At 37.2% G+C, this 17548-nt stretch overlaps 1 protein-coding gene across 2 annotated transcripts in view; it reads right to left on the bottom strand.

The window, feature by feature from the left end:
- The window catches only part of LOC102220117 (voltage-dependent N-type calcium channel subunit alpha-1B-like), a 127966-nt gene that overhangs the window by 29730 nt on the left and 80688 nt on the right, over positions 1-17548 (bottom strand). The window contains exons 21-30 of one of the 2 annotated variants that reach the window (XM_023338355.1): positions 16706-16753; positions 13577-14146; positions 12629-12834; positions 11864-11993; positions 10182-10311; positions 9594-9653; positions 9098-9204; positions 7540-7551; positions 4935-4955; positions 1821-1917 (exon numbers count right to left, since the gene is read on the bottom strand). In XM_023338355.1, coding sequence (XP_023194123.1) covers positions 1821-1917; positions 4935-4955; positions 7540-7551; positions 9098-9204; positions 9594-9653; positions 10182-10311; positions 11864-11993; positions 12629-12834; positions 13577-14146; positions 16706-16753 — 1381 coding nt within the window. The remainder of the gene's footprint in view (positions 1-1820; positions 1918-4934; positions 4956-7539; positions 7552-9097; positions 9205-9593; positions 9654-10181; positions 10312-11863; positions 11994-12628; positions 12835-13576; positions 14147-16705; positions 16754-17548) is intronic. The other variant, XM_023338356.1, reaches the window with a different exon arrangement.

The following is a 17548-nucleotide window of genomic DNA, read 5'->3' as shown; positions in this document are numbered from 1 at the left end:
CAGCGAGAAACTTTCATGTTTTAACGAAATATAAAAATACCTACAGATGTTACACTGTTAAACCATTTCCTATTTAAAGGCAGAATCTCTTTCAGTTTTAATGTTTTTGTTCATTTTTGTTGCTAATTGTTCTGTTTTCAGTGATTGTGTTCATGTTGCTTCACTGTCACTTTAATTTGCCCTTCAGCGACAAATAACATTTTAAATTAAATTTTAACTTGAATTTAATTTATGTCAACAAAGTATTACTATATTAACCTTTTTATTTTATACACTAATGAATGTGTTAGCTCTCAACCCAATCAGTATAGAATAAAATATACTTTTCAGATGATGCAGTTATTCTGAGACAATCCTGACAGTCATAAGATACAAGGCAGCAAAAATACATCAGATAACTAGATAGCTAATCTAAGTTAACTATCTAGTTATCTGATCTAGTCACTAGATAGATAGATATCTGAAATTATAGCTAGCCTTCTAAGTAGGAAGGCAATTGGTTAGTTGGTTGGTTGGATGGACAGATAAAAAGCTAGCTAGCTAGATATATCTCGCTAGCTAGCTGGCTAACTGTCACTCGAGTTCACATTGGGAACAGGAAGGTTTGTGTTCCCATGTTTTCCTTCCGTCAGATTTCTTCCTGTCTTTTCTACCACCATGTCTGTTTTCAGGATGAAGAGCTTTGTTGATCTGTCCTGACATGCAATCCAACCAATGAACCTGCTGCTGCATGACTGATGTTCATCAGGAGCATATTCTTCCTCTCCTCCACCAGCAGCGCTCCGTCCGAGCTTCCACAGAGAGACGGAGGCGGCCGGCTGCCTGCCAACACCCATCTGTCTCACTCCTTCACTTCTATCACTCCAGTCACATCACTCCTGTGAGAGGCTTTGCTTTGGGACGACCAGCAAAGGGAAGCTGTCATTTCTCCATTTGGAGAAAATAAAGGCTTGCCTTGTTAAAAATCGTCTGCTGCTGTTGTTGATTTACGTTGGTCAAACTTTAACCTGATTGGTTGAGAAATACTCAATTCATGAAATATTTGGAGAGAAATTTTCAATTAAACATTAAAGACAAAGTTTTGAGACATTTAGTGATACTACATTGCAAAAACACAAAATCATCCTCCATCTACTTCCTGTTGCCTTCTTCTTTGTTGTTTCTGCCAGTAGTAAGATACGGCTATTTAAATTGGGCAAAAGTCATAAAACTCAGCCGCAGCGAGTGTTTATATATATATATACATATATATATATTAAAAAAAAGAATAAAAAATATGAATTTCTGAGAAAAAACGTCCAAACTCAGAAGAAAATCAGAATTTTGACATTTTTGACATTAAGTATAGTAAAATATTTGTACTAAAATCCAAACCCCAAATGCTTTTGTGAATGCAGTGATTGACTGTTTTACGTTTTTAGAAATTGTTAAAATGATTTTTGTTGTGGGGCGTGCCGTGGTGGCGTAGCGGTTAGCGCGACCCACATTTGGAGGCCTCAAGTCCTCGACGCAGCTGTTGTGGGTTCGACTCCCGGACCCGGCGAAGTTTACTGCATGTCTTCCCTCCTCTCCTTCCCCTTTCCTGTCAGCTTACTTTGTAAAAAGGGACTCTAGAGCCCACAAAAAGACCCCCTGGAGGGGTAAAAAAAAAAGATTTTTGTTGTATGAAACTGAAGGTTTTTATGGGTTTTGTGAAGGTCTTCCTATAGAACTGCTGAACTTTAACTTGCCTCAGATCTCCATGTGAATCTGGCCAGAAACAAATGCTGAGAGTATTTCTGTGTAAATCAGACTTTTATTTCCAGACGGCGTCGCCGTACCTTCAGCTTCGGCAGCCGCTTGATGGTCTTCAGAGGTCGCAGAACTCGCAGCACTCGCAGGGATTTGATGGTGTTGATGTCTTTTCCCTTCGTTCCTCTGTGAGGAGTGAAAACGGCGTTAGTCTGGGAGAAACGCTGCAATCGACTCAAGTTTTAACTTTTTCCATTCGATCAGTTTTGCGTTAGAACAGCAGGTAAACTGATCAGAGCTGTTAGCATTCGGTTAGTGGAGAACATGCAGTTCAGTGGATTATCTAACTCTACGGAGTTACAATTGTGTCTGTTCTTTGCTCCTCTGTTATGCAACTCATCCTTCTTTTCTTTTGTTTACTTACAATGTATTTAACACAAGATTACAGAAAAGGATTATGGTCAATAACAAAAAACAACACAAAAAAACATTTATTCTTAGAGTGTAAGATGGATTTGTAAGATTGAAGCGAGTCAGAATTCAGAAGAAAAGAAGAAGCAAAGGTTCAGAGAAAAACAAGTCTAAATTTTGAGACTAAGATCAAAATTCAAAACATCAAAAAATTAAAATTATGAGAAAAAAGATACATTTTTGGGAGAAAAAGTCAGAATTCTGAGACTGAAGTCAGAATTATCAAAGAAAAAAGTACTAATTTTAATTTTGAAAAATCAGAAATCTGAGCTTAATGTAACAATTCAGAGAAAAAAACTCAAAATTCTGAAGAAAAAAAGTTAAAATTCTCGAATTTATATCTGAAAAGTTCAAAGGTTTGCAGTTAAAGTTGCAATTGTATGATTAAATTCAGATTTCTGACAAAAAAAGAATTCTGAGGTTGTCAAAATCATGAGATTAAATTCTTTTTTTTATAAAAAAAAAAAAAAGAATTCTGAGATTTCAGTAAAATCTGTTTATTGTGGCACTAATCTTCTTGAAGTAAAAAGCTTGAACAATCTGGAACACAAGTCAAACACTGTGGGAGTTTTTTTCACTTAATTGATGGAACTCAAATTGTTTGTATTATAAATATGTATTAATAGGAGAAACCGAAATGCAGCATAGAAACACAGGAAACAGACTCCCATAGAAAAGGGAAATAGACACTGAGCAACTATCAAACACTGAGTGTTTATCAGTGTTTGCAAAGAAAAACATGCAGTAAAAATATAAATGTACATCTGATTAAATAAGGAATATTAGAGCAGATGCTGCCTTTATTTTATTTGCTTGACTGAATCCAGCCCTAAGGAGAGCTAAAGTGCTAGCATCTGCTCACCAGAAAACCAACAAAAATTCAGTATATTTAGATTTTCATCCTTTTTTACCATGACCTACCATTAAAAAAGCAAAAAAAAAGTTTGAGTCATTTCCATAAAACAACAACAATAAACCTGAGTTTGTTCTTCGGTAAAAAGTGATAAACTCCAAATATTATGACTTTGGGAGTTTTCTTTTACAATAAAACATCATGCAGCTCTCATGCTTCTGCACATCATGCAGTCTCTGGTTTCTGTTCCCATATTTAAAGGTCAGAACAGTGGAATAGATTTCAGAAGCTGAAGATGCTGCAGAAGGTTTCCAGGCTGGCTCCTTCTGCACTTTTGGTCCACATAAAACCAAAACATCCCATCAAAATGAACAGAAAACTACAGATTTGTTGCATTTCAGAGGATCAGAAAAATGTCTGGCTGCTTGGAGAGAAAATCAAATAAAGGTTTATTTGACACTGTTGTGTTTTTGGGGGAAATACAAACTGAAATCAAATTGAAGCAATTTGTAACAAAAACAGGCTTTTAAAAACATTATTTCTAAAAAATAGTCATGAATTTGTGTTTTTCTAGTTAAATATAAGGCTGTCTCTGGCCTGTTTGTAGCCTAGGAGGTAAAATAAAGTAAAACACTTATTAGTTTAAATTGAAATAAGAGGCTGCAGTCCTTTACTCCGTTAAGGGAGTGAAAGGCTTTAACCTGATAAAGCTTCTTAAACTGTGATTTTAGGAGTTTAGAGTCGGATAAAGACCAGCGCTGATGGATCAGATTGATTTAAAGAAATGCTGTTTACAGCAGACCGAGCTTCTGAAATCTATTTAATGGCGTTCCCAATATTGTCTTCATAACTTTAGTTTGTCAATATTGGCTCAGGAGGATAAAAACGAGCAAAAACACAGAATATTACCAAGGATTTTTGTTTAGTTTCTATTGGAAATATCTCAGCACACTTGTATTACTCTAGGATCGGACGATAATCGTTTCATGCCTGTCGATGTCAATAATTATTGATTAAGTTTTTTTGTTTTAATTAGCTGAAATTTATTGGTTTTTTATTTTAAAGCAGTTATGAGGCACAGAGGGGAAACTTGAAACTGCTGCTGAGTCAGTTACTCAGCAGATCGTTGCTAGGCAACCACAGCTGGGGGAGAGGGCACTTGCAACTGCTTCTTACTCAGCAGGTCGTTGCTAGGCAACCAAGGTGCGAGTGAGTCAGTTGATTCCACCAACCTAGCTTAGCTAGCTGAGAGGTTGAGCAGCTTTTAAATTAAAATAAAAAAGCCAGAATTCGGCCAATAAAGTCGGAATTGTACGATTAAAAAGAATTCAGAGAAAAAATAAATAAATAAATTCTGAGGAGAAAATTGGAATTATAAGATTAACTTTAGACTTCTGATATTAAAGTCAAAATTATGAGAAGAAAAAGAGAATTATGCAATTAAAGCAGGAATTGACTTAAGTCATAATTTATTTTGACTTAATTCTGAGATTAAGTCAAAATCATAAGGAAAAAATGTCAGAAATGTGAGATTATTACATGAGAACGCTGTCTTGTTATAAGTAGAATAATCTGCCAGTGGAAGTAGTAATCTTTAATCAATATTAATAAATAATTGATTTAAAACAAGCTACTATATCTTGCTGAAAATGTGTAGTATATTTCAAGTGCACCAAGGTATTCACACCAGAAATTAGACCAGAAATGCTCGGTAAGACTGAGGTTTTGTTTGCAGTGAAGGTTGAGGTTTGGTCACACTACAGGCACCTTCAGACTGGAGGTTTGTTAGGAGGTTGGGAATGGTTGGGAATTTCCTGGAATGTCTTCCAGGAAATGTGCTTTTAAATTGGGATTGGGTGTAAATAGGGGCAGTTCCCACCTGGCCACACTTTGTTGTGATCTGACGAGGAAAAGAAATGATAAGCAAGCAGACAGCACAGAAATATCACCAGCATAGAAAGAACTAAGCAAACACTTAAAGCACAGATTAAACAGACATGAAGACTTTATTTAACCTTACAGACTGAAAAGACGCTAAAGAAGATCGCTTGTTGCAATTAAACGCAAAAGAATTACAAAAAAAAGCAACAGACAGGTTTAATAAACTCTAAATTGAAGCGCTGCAGTGAAAGTAAATCAAATTTATAAGCCAGGGTTGAATAAAAGACACTGATGATGATCATTTGTGCGACTGCTTTCACATTGCAAGAGCATTAAATCATATTTTTTATTACTTTTATCGTCTCTCATTTCTTTTTAGGAGCTCTTTTCCAGCTTCATGCAGGTTGTGTAACTCTCTAAGGAACCAAAAACCTCCAATCACATTAGTCTTTAGTGTTGGAGGGATAACAGCTAGAAAAACAACAATAAAACACAAATTTGGATGATTTAAATAGAAAAATATTTATATAAAAAATCATATTGAGTTTGGGTTCATCCACAAGAACATTTTGCAGCGGCTCAGTCAAAGTAATGGCTTTGACTGTTAATGATTTGGGTGATGGTTTTTAATCAAATGTAAATAAAAACAGATAAATTGCTTTTCGCAAAATTGAGACGATTTATCTATAAATATTTTGGTATAATTTGAGCGACTCCAATCTCAATTCCACTCAAAAACCAAACTGTTGGTTTGATTAAAATAACTTGGAAATTCAAATTTGCCAACAAATCCGGCCTCTGTTTGGTTGAAGTGAATTCAAAAGCCAATGTGAACACCAAGCGGACCGAAGACCGCTCCAAAACCAGAAGTGGACTACAGCGCAGGGCATTCTGGGTAAATAAAATAAAAAGAAACACGAGAGTCTGGCACTAGTCGGATAAATGACTCGTGTTTTTTTTTTACCAAAGACAAAAAGTAAATTCTTCAACGTACATCTGATGCTACTACATTTTTGTTTACATTTTGCGGTTAGTGTCTTCTGTAGGGGTTTTCATGTTGTTTCCTACAGTAGTTCTTGGTGCAGCGCCCCCACAGGCGAGGAGACAAACAGCTTTTTCAAAAGGTTTGATTCATTTGTTTCAGTTCAGTGTGAAATCGAACAGCAGCAGCTGAAAATGTAACAAATGTTTCAATTTGGTCCCAAATCAAAGCAAATCTACTGAACTATCAGGTGTGAAAACAAGGTTTCTGCAGGTTTCACCAACTCAAATTTAAGACTGAAAGGCCATTATGAATAAAATTTAAGACCTGTTTCACGACAGGAATCTAGAAAATAAAATTGCATATTTTATACAATAATGGCAAATTTTTTTTGTCCAAATTCCACGTAACATTGTACAAACGCCAACCAGCCAACTGGTAATAATTTACATTTATCAATGATAAACACAAAAAAGCTAGCTAGCTAGAAGGATGTACCAGCTGGTTAGCGGTAGCTTAAAGTCACAGAACGTAATGAAGACGTCTGCGTGTTAAAAAAAGCTATATAGAATATACGATTAAATATTCCTGCCACAACAACATTTAAAACTTATTAACTTATTTAAGGCAAACTTGACATTTCTAAATGAATTTGAGATTTTAAGGCCTTAATTTTAGATACATAAAATTAAGACTCAATGCTTTTCAAGGACTCTTTTTCTTTTAAGAAAGTTTTTGAGACAAATTAAAATGTTTGATCATCCTAACAGACCTAAAGTGGAAATGTTGACAGGAAAAAAAGTTACTTGTATTTTAATATAAAGATCTGTTTTATATATATATGTTTTATTTTATTAAGAGTTTTCCAAAAAACATCAGAAAAGAGGGAAAATAAATGAAACATTCTAGAGGATTTTGGTTCTATATTAAGGATATTATTCATTTATATTTGGGGGGAAAAAGTCAGTCACTCCATTGCACACAGTTTATATAGTGACTTACAAAAGCTGATGAGAGCTTAGAGAAAATATTGGACCTGCTGATATATCTACTGTCAGAACTGATATAAACCATTAGACCTTGCATTGTGAATGCAGTCATTTTGACTGCTTCATGTGATTGATGGTAAGAAAGACAAAATGATGAACCAAAAGTGAGCAGGAGATGAGTGGAAAACAGAAAATAATCTCACTAATTTGTGCAAAACTAGAAAAACAAGAAAAAATCTGGTAAAAATGTGTTTGGGTTGAACAACATTCACTCCGTTTATTATCAGTTTCAAAAAGATTTCTCCCAAATGTGTGAAAGTTGTGGATTGAAGCTGATTCAAATCATTTTCACAATATTTTGGCCGATACCAAATCTTAAAGGACCAATACGCCAGATGATTTTACAGCAGCTAATTACAGTTATGCAACCTGGATGAGCGCTTATCTAACAAAAACAGAGTAAATGCCAGTTTCTTCAATCATGACTCTGATGATAATGACACAATGTGACATTTGCTCGAGACGTTTAGCTGCGAGACGAAGGCTGTAAAGTCGAGCGACACCGGGTTGATGGACGTGAAGGAAAGCGAGCGGACACAGACGGAGAAGAGGCAAGAAAGAGCAGGCGTTACCCCATGAGGCTCCTGAGAGCGATCCGAGCCGGGAAACAAAGACAGAAGAGGACATAAAAGTGGCAGAGGAAGACTCAGCAACAGAGAAACGACGCAGAGAAGCAGCAGCAGCGGCAATAAGACAGTAAAATCTGAGTCAGGGGAAACGTCACAAAGCAGAACCTCAGAGAAAAGCAGAAACAAACAGGTGGAGAAATTTATTCATTTATTGATACGCCTCATAATATTTAAGAAATTAAGCTTTTTGTTGTTCATACACAACAATATGCTTCACTGCAAGTCAAAAAGACAAAAAAGCTTTAAGATTTAGTTTTAAAGAAAGCTGACATAACCTGGAAAAACCCAACGTTTGATTTGAGTTCATGCATTCAGCAGGGGAAACGTTTGAAAATAAACGTTTTTAAGCAAAAGAAATGACACAAAACCAAAATCTTACCAAGCATTTTTGGTGTAGTTTTTAATTTAAGTATCTTATTACTCTTCATATAAGACAAAACTGACATATAAGTAACTTTTCAGCTTGTTTTAAGTCAACAATACCTTAATATTGATGAAAAATAACTAGTTCTACTGACAGATTATTTCACTTTTAACAAAACATTTTCTAAAGAAAATAATCTGAAAATAGGACTAGAACTTTTTCATCAATATTAAGGAATTAATTACTTTAAAAAACATTTCTTGCTGAAAACTTACTCATAATTTAGGTTTGTATTATTTCAAATGTAGTAAGATATTTTCTCTAGAAACCAGACAAAAATACTTGGTAAGATTTTGTGTTTTTACAGTGAAATCTGCTGTTGATACTTTAAACAATCAACAAGAGAAAAGCACTTAAGTTTATTTGTATGGCAGTTTAAATGAATTTACATCATTAAACATAAAAAAGTCACCAATTATGGAACAAGAAATGAACATTAAATTATATAATATCATCAGATATTAATTAATTCTCCAGTTATTGTTAATCAAAGGAAATTCAAAAGTATGGAATTTCAATGTATTTTATTTCTAATTTATTCAGTGATTTATAAACTATAAGCAATTAAAAACGGTTAAATCAGTGAATTTCCCAACTGAATACATTATCTTCAATCAAAGTTCAGATTTTCCAGTTTAAGACTGAAAAACAATCTTTTCTATGGTCTACCAATAAATGTGCGAACAAATTTACCTTTAACTTCTGCAAAATGTCTGTGCAAAAATAGGAAGCAATTACCCGACATTGTGTTGGGGATGGACTGCAAAGCTGCAATTATCTGGCAAACAAAGCCTTAAAAGAGCCAATAAAGTCCTTCTGACCTTCATCAACCACCAGTCGGTTAAAAACAAAGAGAAAGACTGAATTCAGAGCAGAAAGGAACAATCCGAGTTGGAGGGGAAAGACGAATAACCTCCAGGTTACATAAAGCCTGAAGTTCAAGAGAATTAACCACAAAAGCAGGAGAAAAGTCCAGGAGAAAGGAGAAAACAAAACAGCTAAAAACTATTTCAGTAAAGAGCTGCGGAGAACTTTAACGCCGACGCGTCACAACAGGAAGTGATGAAAGCGACTTACGAGCAGGCGAAGGCCACCAGAGCGCCGCTGACCACGATGAAGTCCAGGATGTTCCAAAGGTCACGGAAATACGAGCCGGGGTGGAGGAGCAGGCCCAGGTCGATCATCTGGGGTCAGAGGTCAAACACCAAGAGAAAACAACCGACCAGCGAGGAGATTATATTAAAAAATAATATTAATTAGAGTAAAAATGGGAGAAAACAACAGAAAAAAGGACATTATGTAAAAACTACAACATTTAACTTGTCCATTTAGGGCTGAACAATAAATCAATAATATATATCATATAGATAATCCGTCTGATAGGACAGGGGTTCCCTAACGTTTCCATGCCGTGGCCCCCAGAGAGCATTAACCTTTGACCCCATTAGCAAACCCACAGACAATATCTACACAATATGTAAAAAACATGAAGTTTTTTATTCACCATTCAATAATTATTACATTTGTTTACTATAAATGTGCTAACAATTATTATTTCTTCAGCCCTTCTCACCTTTATCACCATCTCAAACGTGAAGACTCCAGTAAAGACGTAGTCCAGGTATTTCAGAGCCTGAAAACACAGCAGAAACATTTCAGTCGACTCGTCAGAAGGTCTTCCTTGGAGGCGCGAGCGAATGGACCGCTAATGTTTATCCTGTCAGGTCTCAGGTTCTGTTTGCTTTGCGCTCTTCTACTCAAACACACAAAACACGTACACACACCTTCACCTCGGTTTGCCTCTGTGCCGCTGACTGAAATGCTAATTAGCTGTGCTTGTCTGTCAAAAAGAAAAAGCTCAGGCCACTTGTCTGCATGCATCTGTTCCCAACGTGGGCTAGCATGTCACACGTGGGAATTAAGAGAAATAGTTGATTGAAGTGGATGTGTGCCACACTCTGTCATTGTTTCAACAGCACGGTCAGTCCAGGTCACACGGCTGCACCTACAATACTTTAATACAGCGTCTTAGTTTTGCTTTTTCTTCACTTGACAGTAGAGTCCAAATGAATCAACTAGAGTGGGGGATTTTTATGGATTTGCGCACATTTTCAGACAAATACTCGTCGCCGCAGATGTTTATTTCTGAGTCTTGACTCACGATGTTGCGGTCAGCGTTGGCCTCCACCGGGTCCTCGGCGGCCAGCGTGATGCTGCTCATGGTGATGACAATCAGGATGCACATCTCAAAGTAGCGCAGGTTGACCACGTAGTGACACAGGCGCCGCACCCTGCAACACCAACCGCACAGAAAACTCAGAGGAGCTGCAGCTTGGCAGGTACAGACACGTTTCAGTCACATATAAATGTGTCCTGTTGTTTAGGGAACAGAGCTTTCCAGACCAACCTGACCCACTGGGGACGAGCAAATAACTGACTTCAAATGTTGCGGTAACTGATGGAAAGTCTTTACTTTCTGTCCAAAGTCTTTATTTTGGTCCAATTTTCTTTACAGAACTGTTTTTAATTCACACACGCTGGATAGTTATGGATTATGAGCTACGGTGGTCCAGAAGGGTCAAATAAATGAAAAAGCTACAGCAAAAATTGTGCTGAAACAAAAGTTATGATAAACCTCCAGGCTTATCTTCCATTTTAGCAAAATTTCTGTTGTAGCTTTTTGCTGTTGTGATGTAGAGTTTGACTGTTGTGTTGCTTAATGTTTCTGTTTTGTATATTTTTGTTATTGTGTTGTAGCTTTTGCTGTTGTGTTTTTTGTTCTTGTTTTGTAGCTTTTGACTGTTGTGTTGTGACTTTTTGTTGCTTTGATTTTTTTTTTTTGCCTAATCAAAGTTTAGACGCATTTTTATTGAAGTAATTTTGACAATAAGATGGTGTCAGGTTTGTTTGGTGCAGATTAAAATATTAGACCGTTAATTATTCACCGTGACGATCCAGCCAATTCAAATACTGAACAAAATCTGAGCTTCTTCTGGCATGCACAGGAGGAGAAATTATGCATTTCACTATTCAGAGTTTGCTGCTGTTAAATCGACCTGCTAGTTTGTCCCCAACATTCCCACAGGACGGTTTTTAAAGCAAAGATTTCTGCTCGGGCTGCTCCCCTTCTATCTGTGTGAGAATTTGTAAAGACCACAAACAGTGAGGTCTGCAAACGGCAGATATTTCACAGACGCCTGTTCCCAGAGTCAGAGCATAATTAGGAAAAATGGTGTTGAAATAAGCAGCATCTGCTTCCAGGAATAACAGTAACAAAAAGGACAAGAATCGTCAGAACTGTACAGCTGCTCTTTGTTTTTCCCCAGGATTTTCTTTTCGGCTGTTAATGTTGTTTATTATCAGTAGCTGTTTGTTTACATGTTGTATTTTGTTGTATGTTTTATTGATTTTGTGACATCTTTAATCTGTCCTTTTATCATTTTTGTACGTGTAAATATACATAAATTTATACTCTATGTTTTTCATACTGTTTAATTCTGTTTTTGCTACCTAAATGTTTGCTTTATTTTGCACAAACATAAAAATAAAAGTGTCACTAAGAAATAAATCTGATACATGAAGGATACAGAAACCAAGATCTGCCATCACAAATGTTGAGTTTTCCAAAACCATATGCAGATTTAAAATATATATATATATCCAAAACTATTTTTATCTTATCTCAACTATAATCTAATAAAATTCACAGGCATCTTTTATGCAAAACAAAAGAAAGGATTAGTTTTTATATGTCTACTGAAACTTTTTATTTGGTTATTTGTTACTTTAGTCATATTAGAAATGTACTGAAAGTATTTCTGCATGTTAAGTGTTGGAACCTACGGGTTTGTTTGTCCGAAGACGAACATAGAGCTGTAGGGAAGAATCTGCCGCGGCCCGTTAGCGGCCTCCTCCTCTTCCAGATCTTTCTTCTCCTCACTGAGCTGGAAGTTGCCACAATCGATGTTGTTCACTGGTGCAGAGCAACAGAAAATATAAATATCACTCATTTACAGAAACATGAAGACAAAACAACAATAAAGAAATGAAAGCTGTTGGTTATTGTAGGATTTGCTTCATTTGTTCCTCATTAGAGGCTTTAAATACATGATTCACGCAGATCTGGAGGCTAAAAACCAAAGAACAATAAAAACTTTGTTATTAATTTGAGAACTCATTCACTGCTGTGTGTCTGAATTAACATAAGTTCACAAACTCCAAGTTCTTGCAGCTAACAGCTACTGAATCGAGCTAACAGTTGCTAAGAGTGAAGCTATCATATGCTCAGAGCCAAAACTGAAGAGTCAAGCTTACAGCTAGAAGATAACAGTTCTTAAGATTAAAGCTAGTCAGAGTCAAACTAAGAACTTCTCAGATACTAGCTAATGGTGACTAAGTGTTTTACTAACGGCTACTGAAAACTTAGTTAGCGCCTATGCTAAGTCAAGGGAACAGCTATTTTAAGTCAGCTTACAGCTAATCAATCATTTAAGAGATAATGTATCTAAAACCTCACTTGAGCACAATTTTTCTTTTTTTCTGTTCAGAAAATAAACTTTATGGAAAAAGACACAGGATCATTTGCTTTTTGAGAAATGCTGCCCTCACTGGGAATGATGGTGGTTTCTCCGGGCGGCGCGGTGATGGTGACGGGGATGTGGACGGCGTTGCTGTTCAGGGCGGCCTGGCTGGCTCTGGTCGAGTTCTTCTGGTTGTCGGCATCTTCCTGTTTTTCACTCGGCGTCAAGCTGCTTCGCTTCAGCTGCAACGGACTCCCAGCAAGGCTGTCGTCCTCCGTTTCTGCCTGTTTGTCCCTGGGAAAAATTAATCTAAATGTAAATGACTTTAATAACGGAAACTTCAAACCTAAACTCGCCTTCTTTGGTACAATTTAATGTGTCAGAAGATCTGATTTAATTATGACATCAGTGGAGTTGGGTAGTAACTAGTTACATTTACCCAGTTCCTTTTACTTGAGTAATTTTATGATGAAGTAGTTCTACTCTTGAGTCCAGTTTTTGGGTTCTCTGCCCACCTCTAAAAATGATCAATCACTCAATATTTAAAAATTACATCATCAGACGAACCAAAATGTAAAGTTAAGTGGGAGTTTTGGTACTTTAAGGACGAAAATGACAATAATTCATATAAATAAAAAAAATAACAAAATCAGGGAAAAGAAAAGTTTTTCCAACTCAGTTTCTTTCAACGTAAAACTTATGAAACTATAACAGAAACTGCAGGTGTGGGTCTGAGTCTGATGAGTTTCTGGTTAAACATGTTTGATTTTCATTCAGTGGGTAGAAATTTTACTCAAGAGTAGAAATACTGCACAATAAAATTACTTAGGTAAAAGGAAAAAGAACAGCGTAATAAAAAGCAAATGTTTTCAAAAAAGTTACTCAAGTAAATGTAATTAGTTACTACCAAACTGACAAATCAATCAGTTACTAGAGTAGGATTAGTTTTTTACTCTTGGTTGAGTAATTTCTTGGACTTTTTCTCGCTCCAGTCGTTCGTCTCTTACTCCAGTAAACATCTGGATACTCTGCCCACCTCTGGATGCGTGAGGAGCGCAGCTTCTTCTCCCCGTTGCCGTTGTCTCCTCTCCCTTTCCCGTCGTCTTGCGCTCCGTTCGTCAGTCGCCCGTTTCCTTCCTTCGGCGTGCGGCGGGAGCGGTGATGACGATGGCCTCTCTCCTCCTCCGGTGACCCGGTTTGGGGGCGGAGCCTCTCTCTGTCCTGGGCAGCGTCGGCGTTGTGTTCCCTGCTGCGGCCGTGGTGGCTGTGGCGCCGGACACCCTGGCCGTCGCCTCCATCCCCGTTCCGGTCGCGGTGGTGGTGGCGCCTCCTGGAGTGGAAGCTGTCCCTGACGCCGGGCGCCGCCGCCTCCTCCGGCGCGCCGGCTCGGGGCTGGTCGCCGTTCTTGTCCTCCAGGACGAGCGGCCGGTCGGTGTGCGTCTTCATGTCGGGGTGCAGGTGGAGGGCGCTGGAGGCAGCGAGGAGCTCGTCCGGGTCCAGCTCGTTGAACAGCGCCTCGGTGCTGGTCTTCATGTTGTGCTTCCTCAGCTGGTTGGTCCGCTGCTCCCACACCGACATGGTCTTTGCAGAACGCTGCTGCTCCTTGCTGCAAGCATCCAACCAAAACACGGTGAGTAAATCTCAGGTTCTGATGAGTTCTGATGGGCCGGAGCCATGACATCTGTGGCTGACACATTCCCAGAAAAGCGTCTGGATGAGCAGAAACAGCAGATTTAGGTCGATGGATGGCGAGTTAAACGATCACATGAAGAGGAAAATGAAGAAACATTTTCACTGATTAGATGTAGCTAAGAGAGCGCTAATGCTAAAGCTAATGCTAACGCTAATGCTAACGCTAATGCTAACGCTAAGGCTACGTTCACACAGCAGGAAAACATGAATCTGGCTTTTTCACACCAGTCTGAACGGAGGATAATATACTTAACTAAAACTAATGAAATAAAGGTTAATATAGTTAACTAAGGCTAACAAAATAAAAGTTATCATCAATTTTAAAAAGATAGTTATTGTTAATTAAAACTAAGAAAATAAACTTATAGTTAACTAACACTAACAAAATAAAGGTTATCATCTTTAATTAAAATGAACAAAATGAAGTTATCATTAACTAAGGCTAACAAAATAAGTATTAATATTGTTAGTTATAGTTATTATAGTCTATGCTTTACGCTGCGTTTGGCTACCAAGATGGCGGATCACTTTCAGTTCCGACTTGTGGGAGTTATGTATTATCAGTATGAACTACCATACAAAAAAAAAATAAAAAGGGAACTGAACGCCAAGACCTGCTGTGTGAACGTAGCCTAATGGTCTGATATATGGATCCCAGTAAGTTCCAGCTGAATGATGGAAAAACAGTAAATCTGTCACCTCAGTTTATAAATCTCACTTCCAGTTTAGTAAAATGTTCTCAGGTCGGATTTTCCTGATGTTCTTAATGTAAGTGGTAAAAATCTAAGTCCATCCCATAATATTGTAGCTGATTAACTCGATGATCCTGTGTTTGGTATCATTGACCCATTGATGACCCAGTTTGAGAAAAACTTTTGCTGTTGGACAGTTTCTCTAAAATCTGACTGGAATATTTTACAGTTCCCATAAAAGACTTCACGGTCAGGGGCGCTGCCAGGAATCTTGGGCCCCATGGCAAAAAATTTAATTGCCCCCCCCCACGCAGCTGCTGTTACAATTTTTTGAGTCTTTCTAATCTTTCAAAAGCGTCAAATTTTAAAGGCTTGCTACTGCTTTGCTTTCTTTGGTCCATTACTGATAACTAGCACAATATTTACTTCTCATGAATTTTACATGCAATAGTCCACATACAGTTTGCAAGTAGGTTTCTTAATTTTTCTATTAGTTTTAGATACTGAAATGTCTCTCCCCACCAGCAACAGTCATAGGCAACGTGCAAAATATTGCCTATGAAGCAAAAAATGCTATATAGTTGTATTTTATTCAAGCTGCAGATAATAACTTTAATAAAAAAATGTTTTCTCCATATTTGTTAAAGATGTCACCATGTTGTGACAGTTTGTTATGAGACATTTAATCTGTGAAAACAATCAATCTCCTCCACCTGAGCTACTATTGCTAGCTAAAGTAATGCAACGTTTCCGACCAAAATAACCAACCAGAACCAGGAGGAGGGTCTTAGTGCTGTCAATCATCCTCATTCACTCACTGCTAAATGTTCTAATGGTGGAGAAAAATCTTGTCATTAAAGGAAAATGTTGTATCTGCTGTCATTGGTAGCTATGCTAACTAGACTGAGCATTCACAACAGGCTGCAGCACAGGGATGAGCAGCCACATGAGATTGTGATTGACAGCACTAAAACTCTCCTGTCTCTGATTGGTCGTTTCTAGATAGCACTGGGAGAAGGCAGAGGAAATAAATTTTTCACAGATTATCTCTATACCATGGCCACAGTTTGGTAACATTTTAGATACTTGGCACAAAACTAATCAATAATTATCGATATTGACCGATATGAAACATATGTATCGTGATACGTTTTTCAGCCTTACCGTGCTTCAACATATTTAAATGTGTCCATTTGACATTGTCTGTGGCGTTTGTGAAGACTTTGTGAAGAATCTTATTCACATTTTGTTCACATTTTGAATAAGACTCAGGATTTTTTATGGTCTTTTCACTGCCAGTTCTGTCCTGGTTTAGACCATATTTGTGAAGGATTTTCCTGTTTGCTGTGGTGTACCCCAGGGATCCATGTTGGTTCCCGCTTTGTTTTGAAAGGAACCTCTAGGATCCATTTTCAGTAAGATGTGAAACAGGGATTACAATGTAGCCTGATAAAACTCCTGCTTATGGAGGTGATTGTATCTGCTGAGGATAAATTAATGACATGCATTCGATTCCATGTCTGCTGCTTTCGCCCCTATATGTAATGGAAGAAACAAGGTTGTACTTAAATTTGAACAACATTCATTGAAGAGTTATTTCATGTAAATGTTCTGTTACATGATATTTGATGAAAAAAAAACAAAAAACAATTTGCATACATGCATTTTCCCCCCCAAAAAACAAGAAGGAAGAAAATTAAAATGATTAAGACATTGAGCTATCTTAGCAGTCCAGACTGACTGTACATGTCCATTCATGGAACCGTTTTCTATGTGGTCACCTGTATTTCAAGATATGTCGAGTGGGGGAGCAGTAGACTGTATAACTCCTAAAAGACACACAGACAGAGAAAACACAGGAACCAGACAGACAGGTCAAACACACACAGACAGGGAGTTTTGGTCCGGCTGCACTGGATAATGAGAGATTAACTGACAGGACTGGACTGGTCATTTGTTAGAAATAAGACATAAAACAATAGGAGAACGTGTATAAATATTTTTATCTTATAAACAAATTTAAGCCTTTTTTTTTACAGATTTATTTAAGTAATTAGAATAAGGCTGGATGATAAATCAATAACAATATACAATATGTCTAATATTCAATATTCAATCTATATAATATAGCATTTTGGGAGATGTATGCAGAGGAAAGACTTTTGCTAAACAAAGTTGCTGGAATCAACTCACTCGCTCGCTCTTTGATTGCCTAGCAACGACCTGCGGGGTGAGAAGCAGTTTCAAGCCCCCCCCCCCCCCCCCCCCCTCCCCAAACTTTGGTTACTTAGCAACGGCCTTCTGAGTAACTGACGCAGCAACAGTTTCATGTTTCCCCACTGCGTCGCTTAACAGCTTAAAAATAAAAAATAATGTCATGAAAAGAAAACTGGATAAAACAGGAAAGGTCACGACAACAGCAGTTTGGTAGAATTTAAAATATTTTAAACAAAAAACTAATAGATAATTATCAATATCGACACTTATAGTGATATGTTTGTCAGCCATATTGTACAGAAATAATTTAGAAGATTAATAAATAGCTTCTTTCAGGAATTCAACAGTAATTAATTTTTTTACAGAGGGAGAATTAGTTCAAATAATTCTGATAATTGTGGCTTATA

Source organism: Xiphophorus maculatus, chromosome 8, assembly GCF_002775205.1.
Source record: "Xiphophorus maculatus strain JP 163 A chromosome 8, X_maculatus-5.0-male, whole genome shotgun sequence".
NCBI lineage: Eukaryota > Metazoa > Chordata > Actinopteri > Cyprinodontiformes > Poeciliidae > Xiphophorus > Xiphophorus maculatus.
The sequence above is the reverse complement of the archived record's forward strand: the minus strand, read 5'-3'. Positions and strand labels throughout refer to the sequence as shown.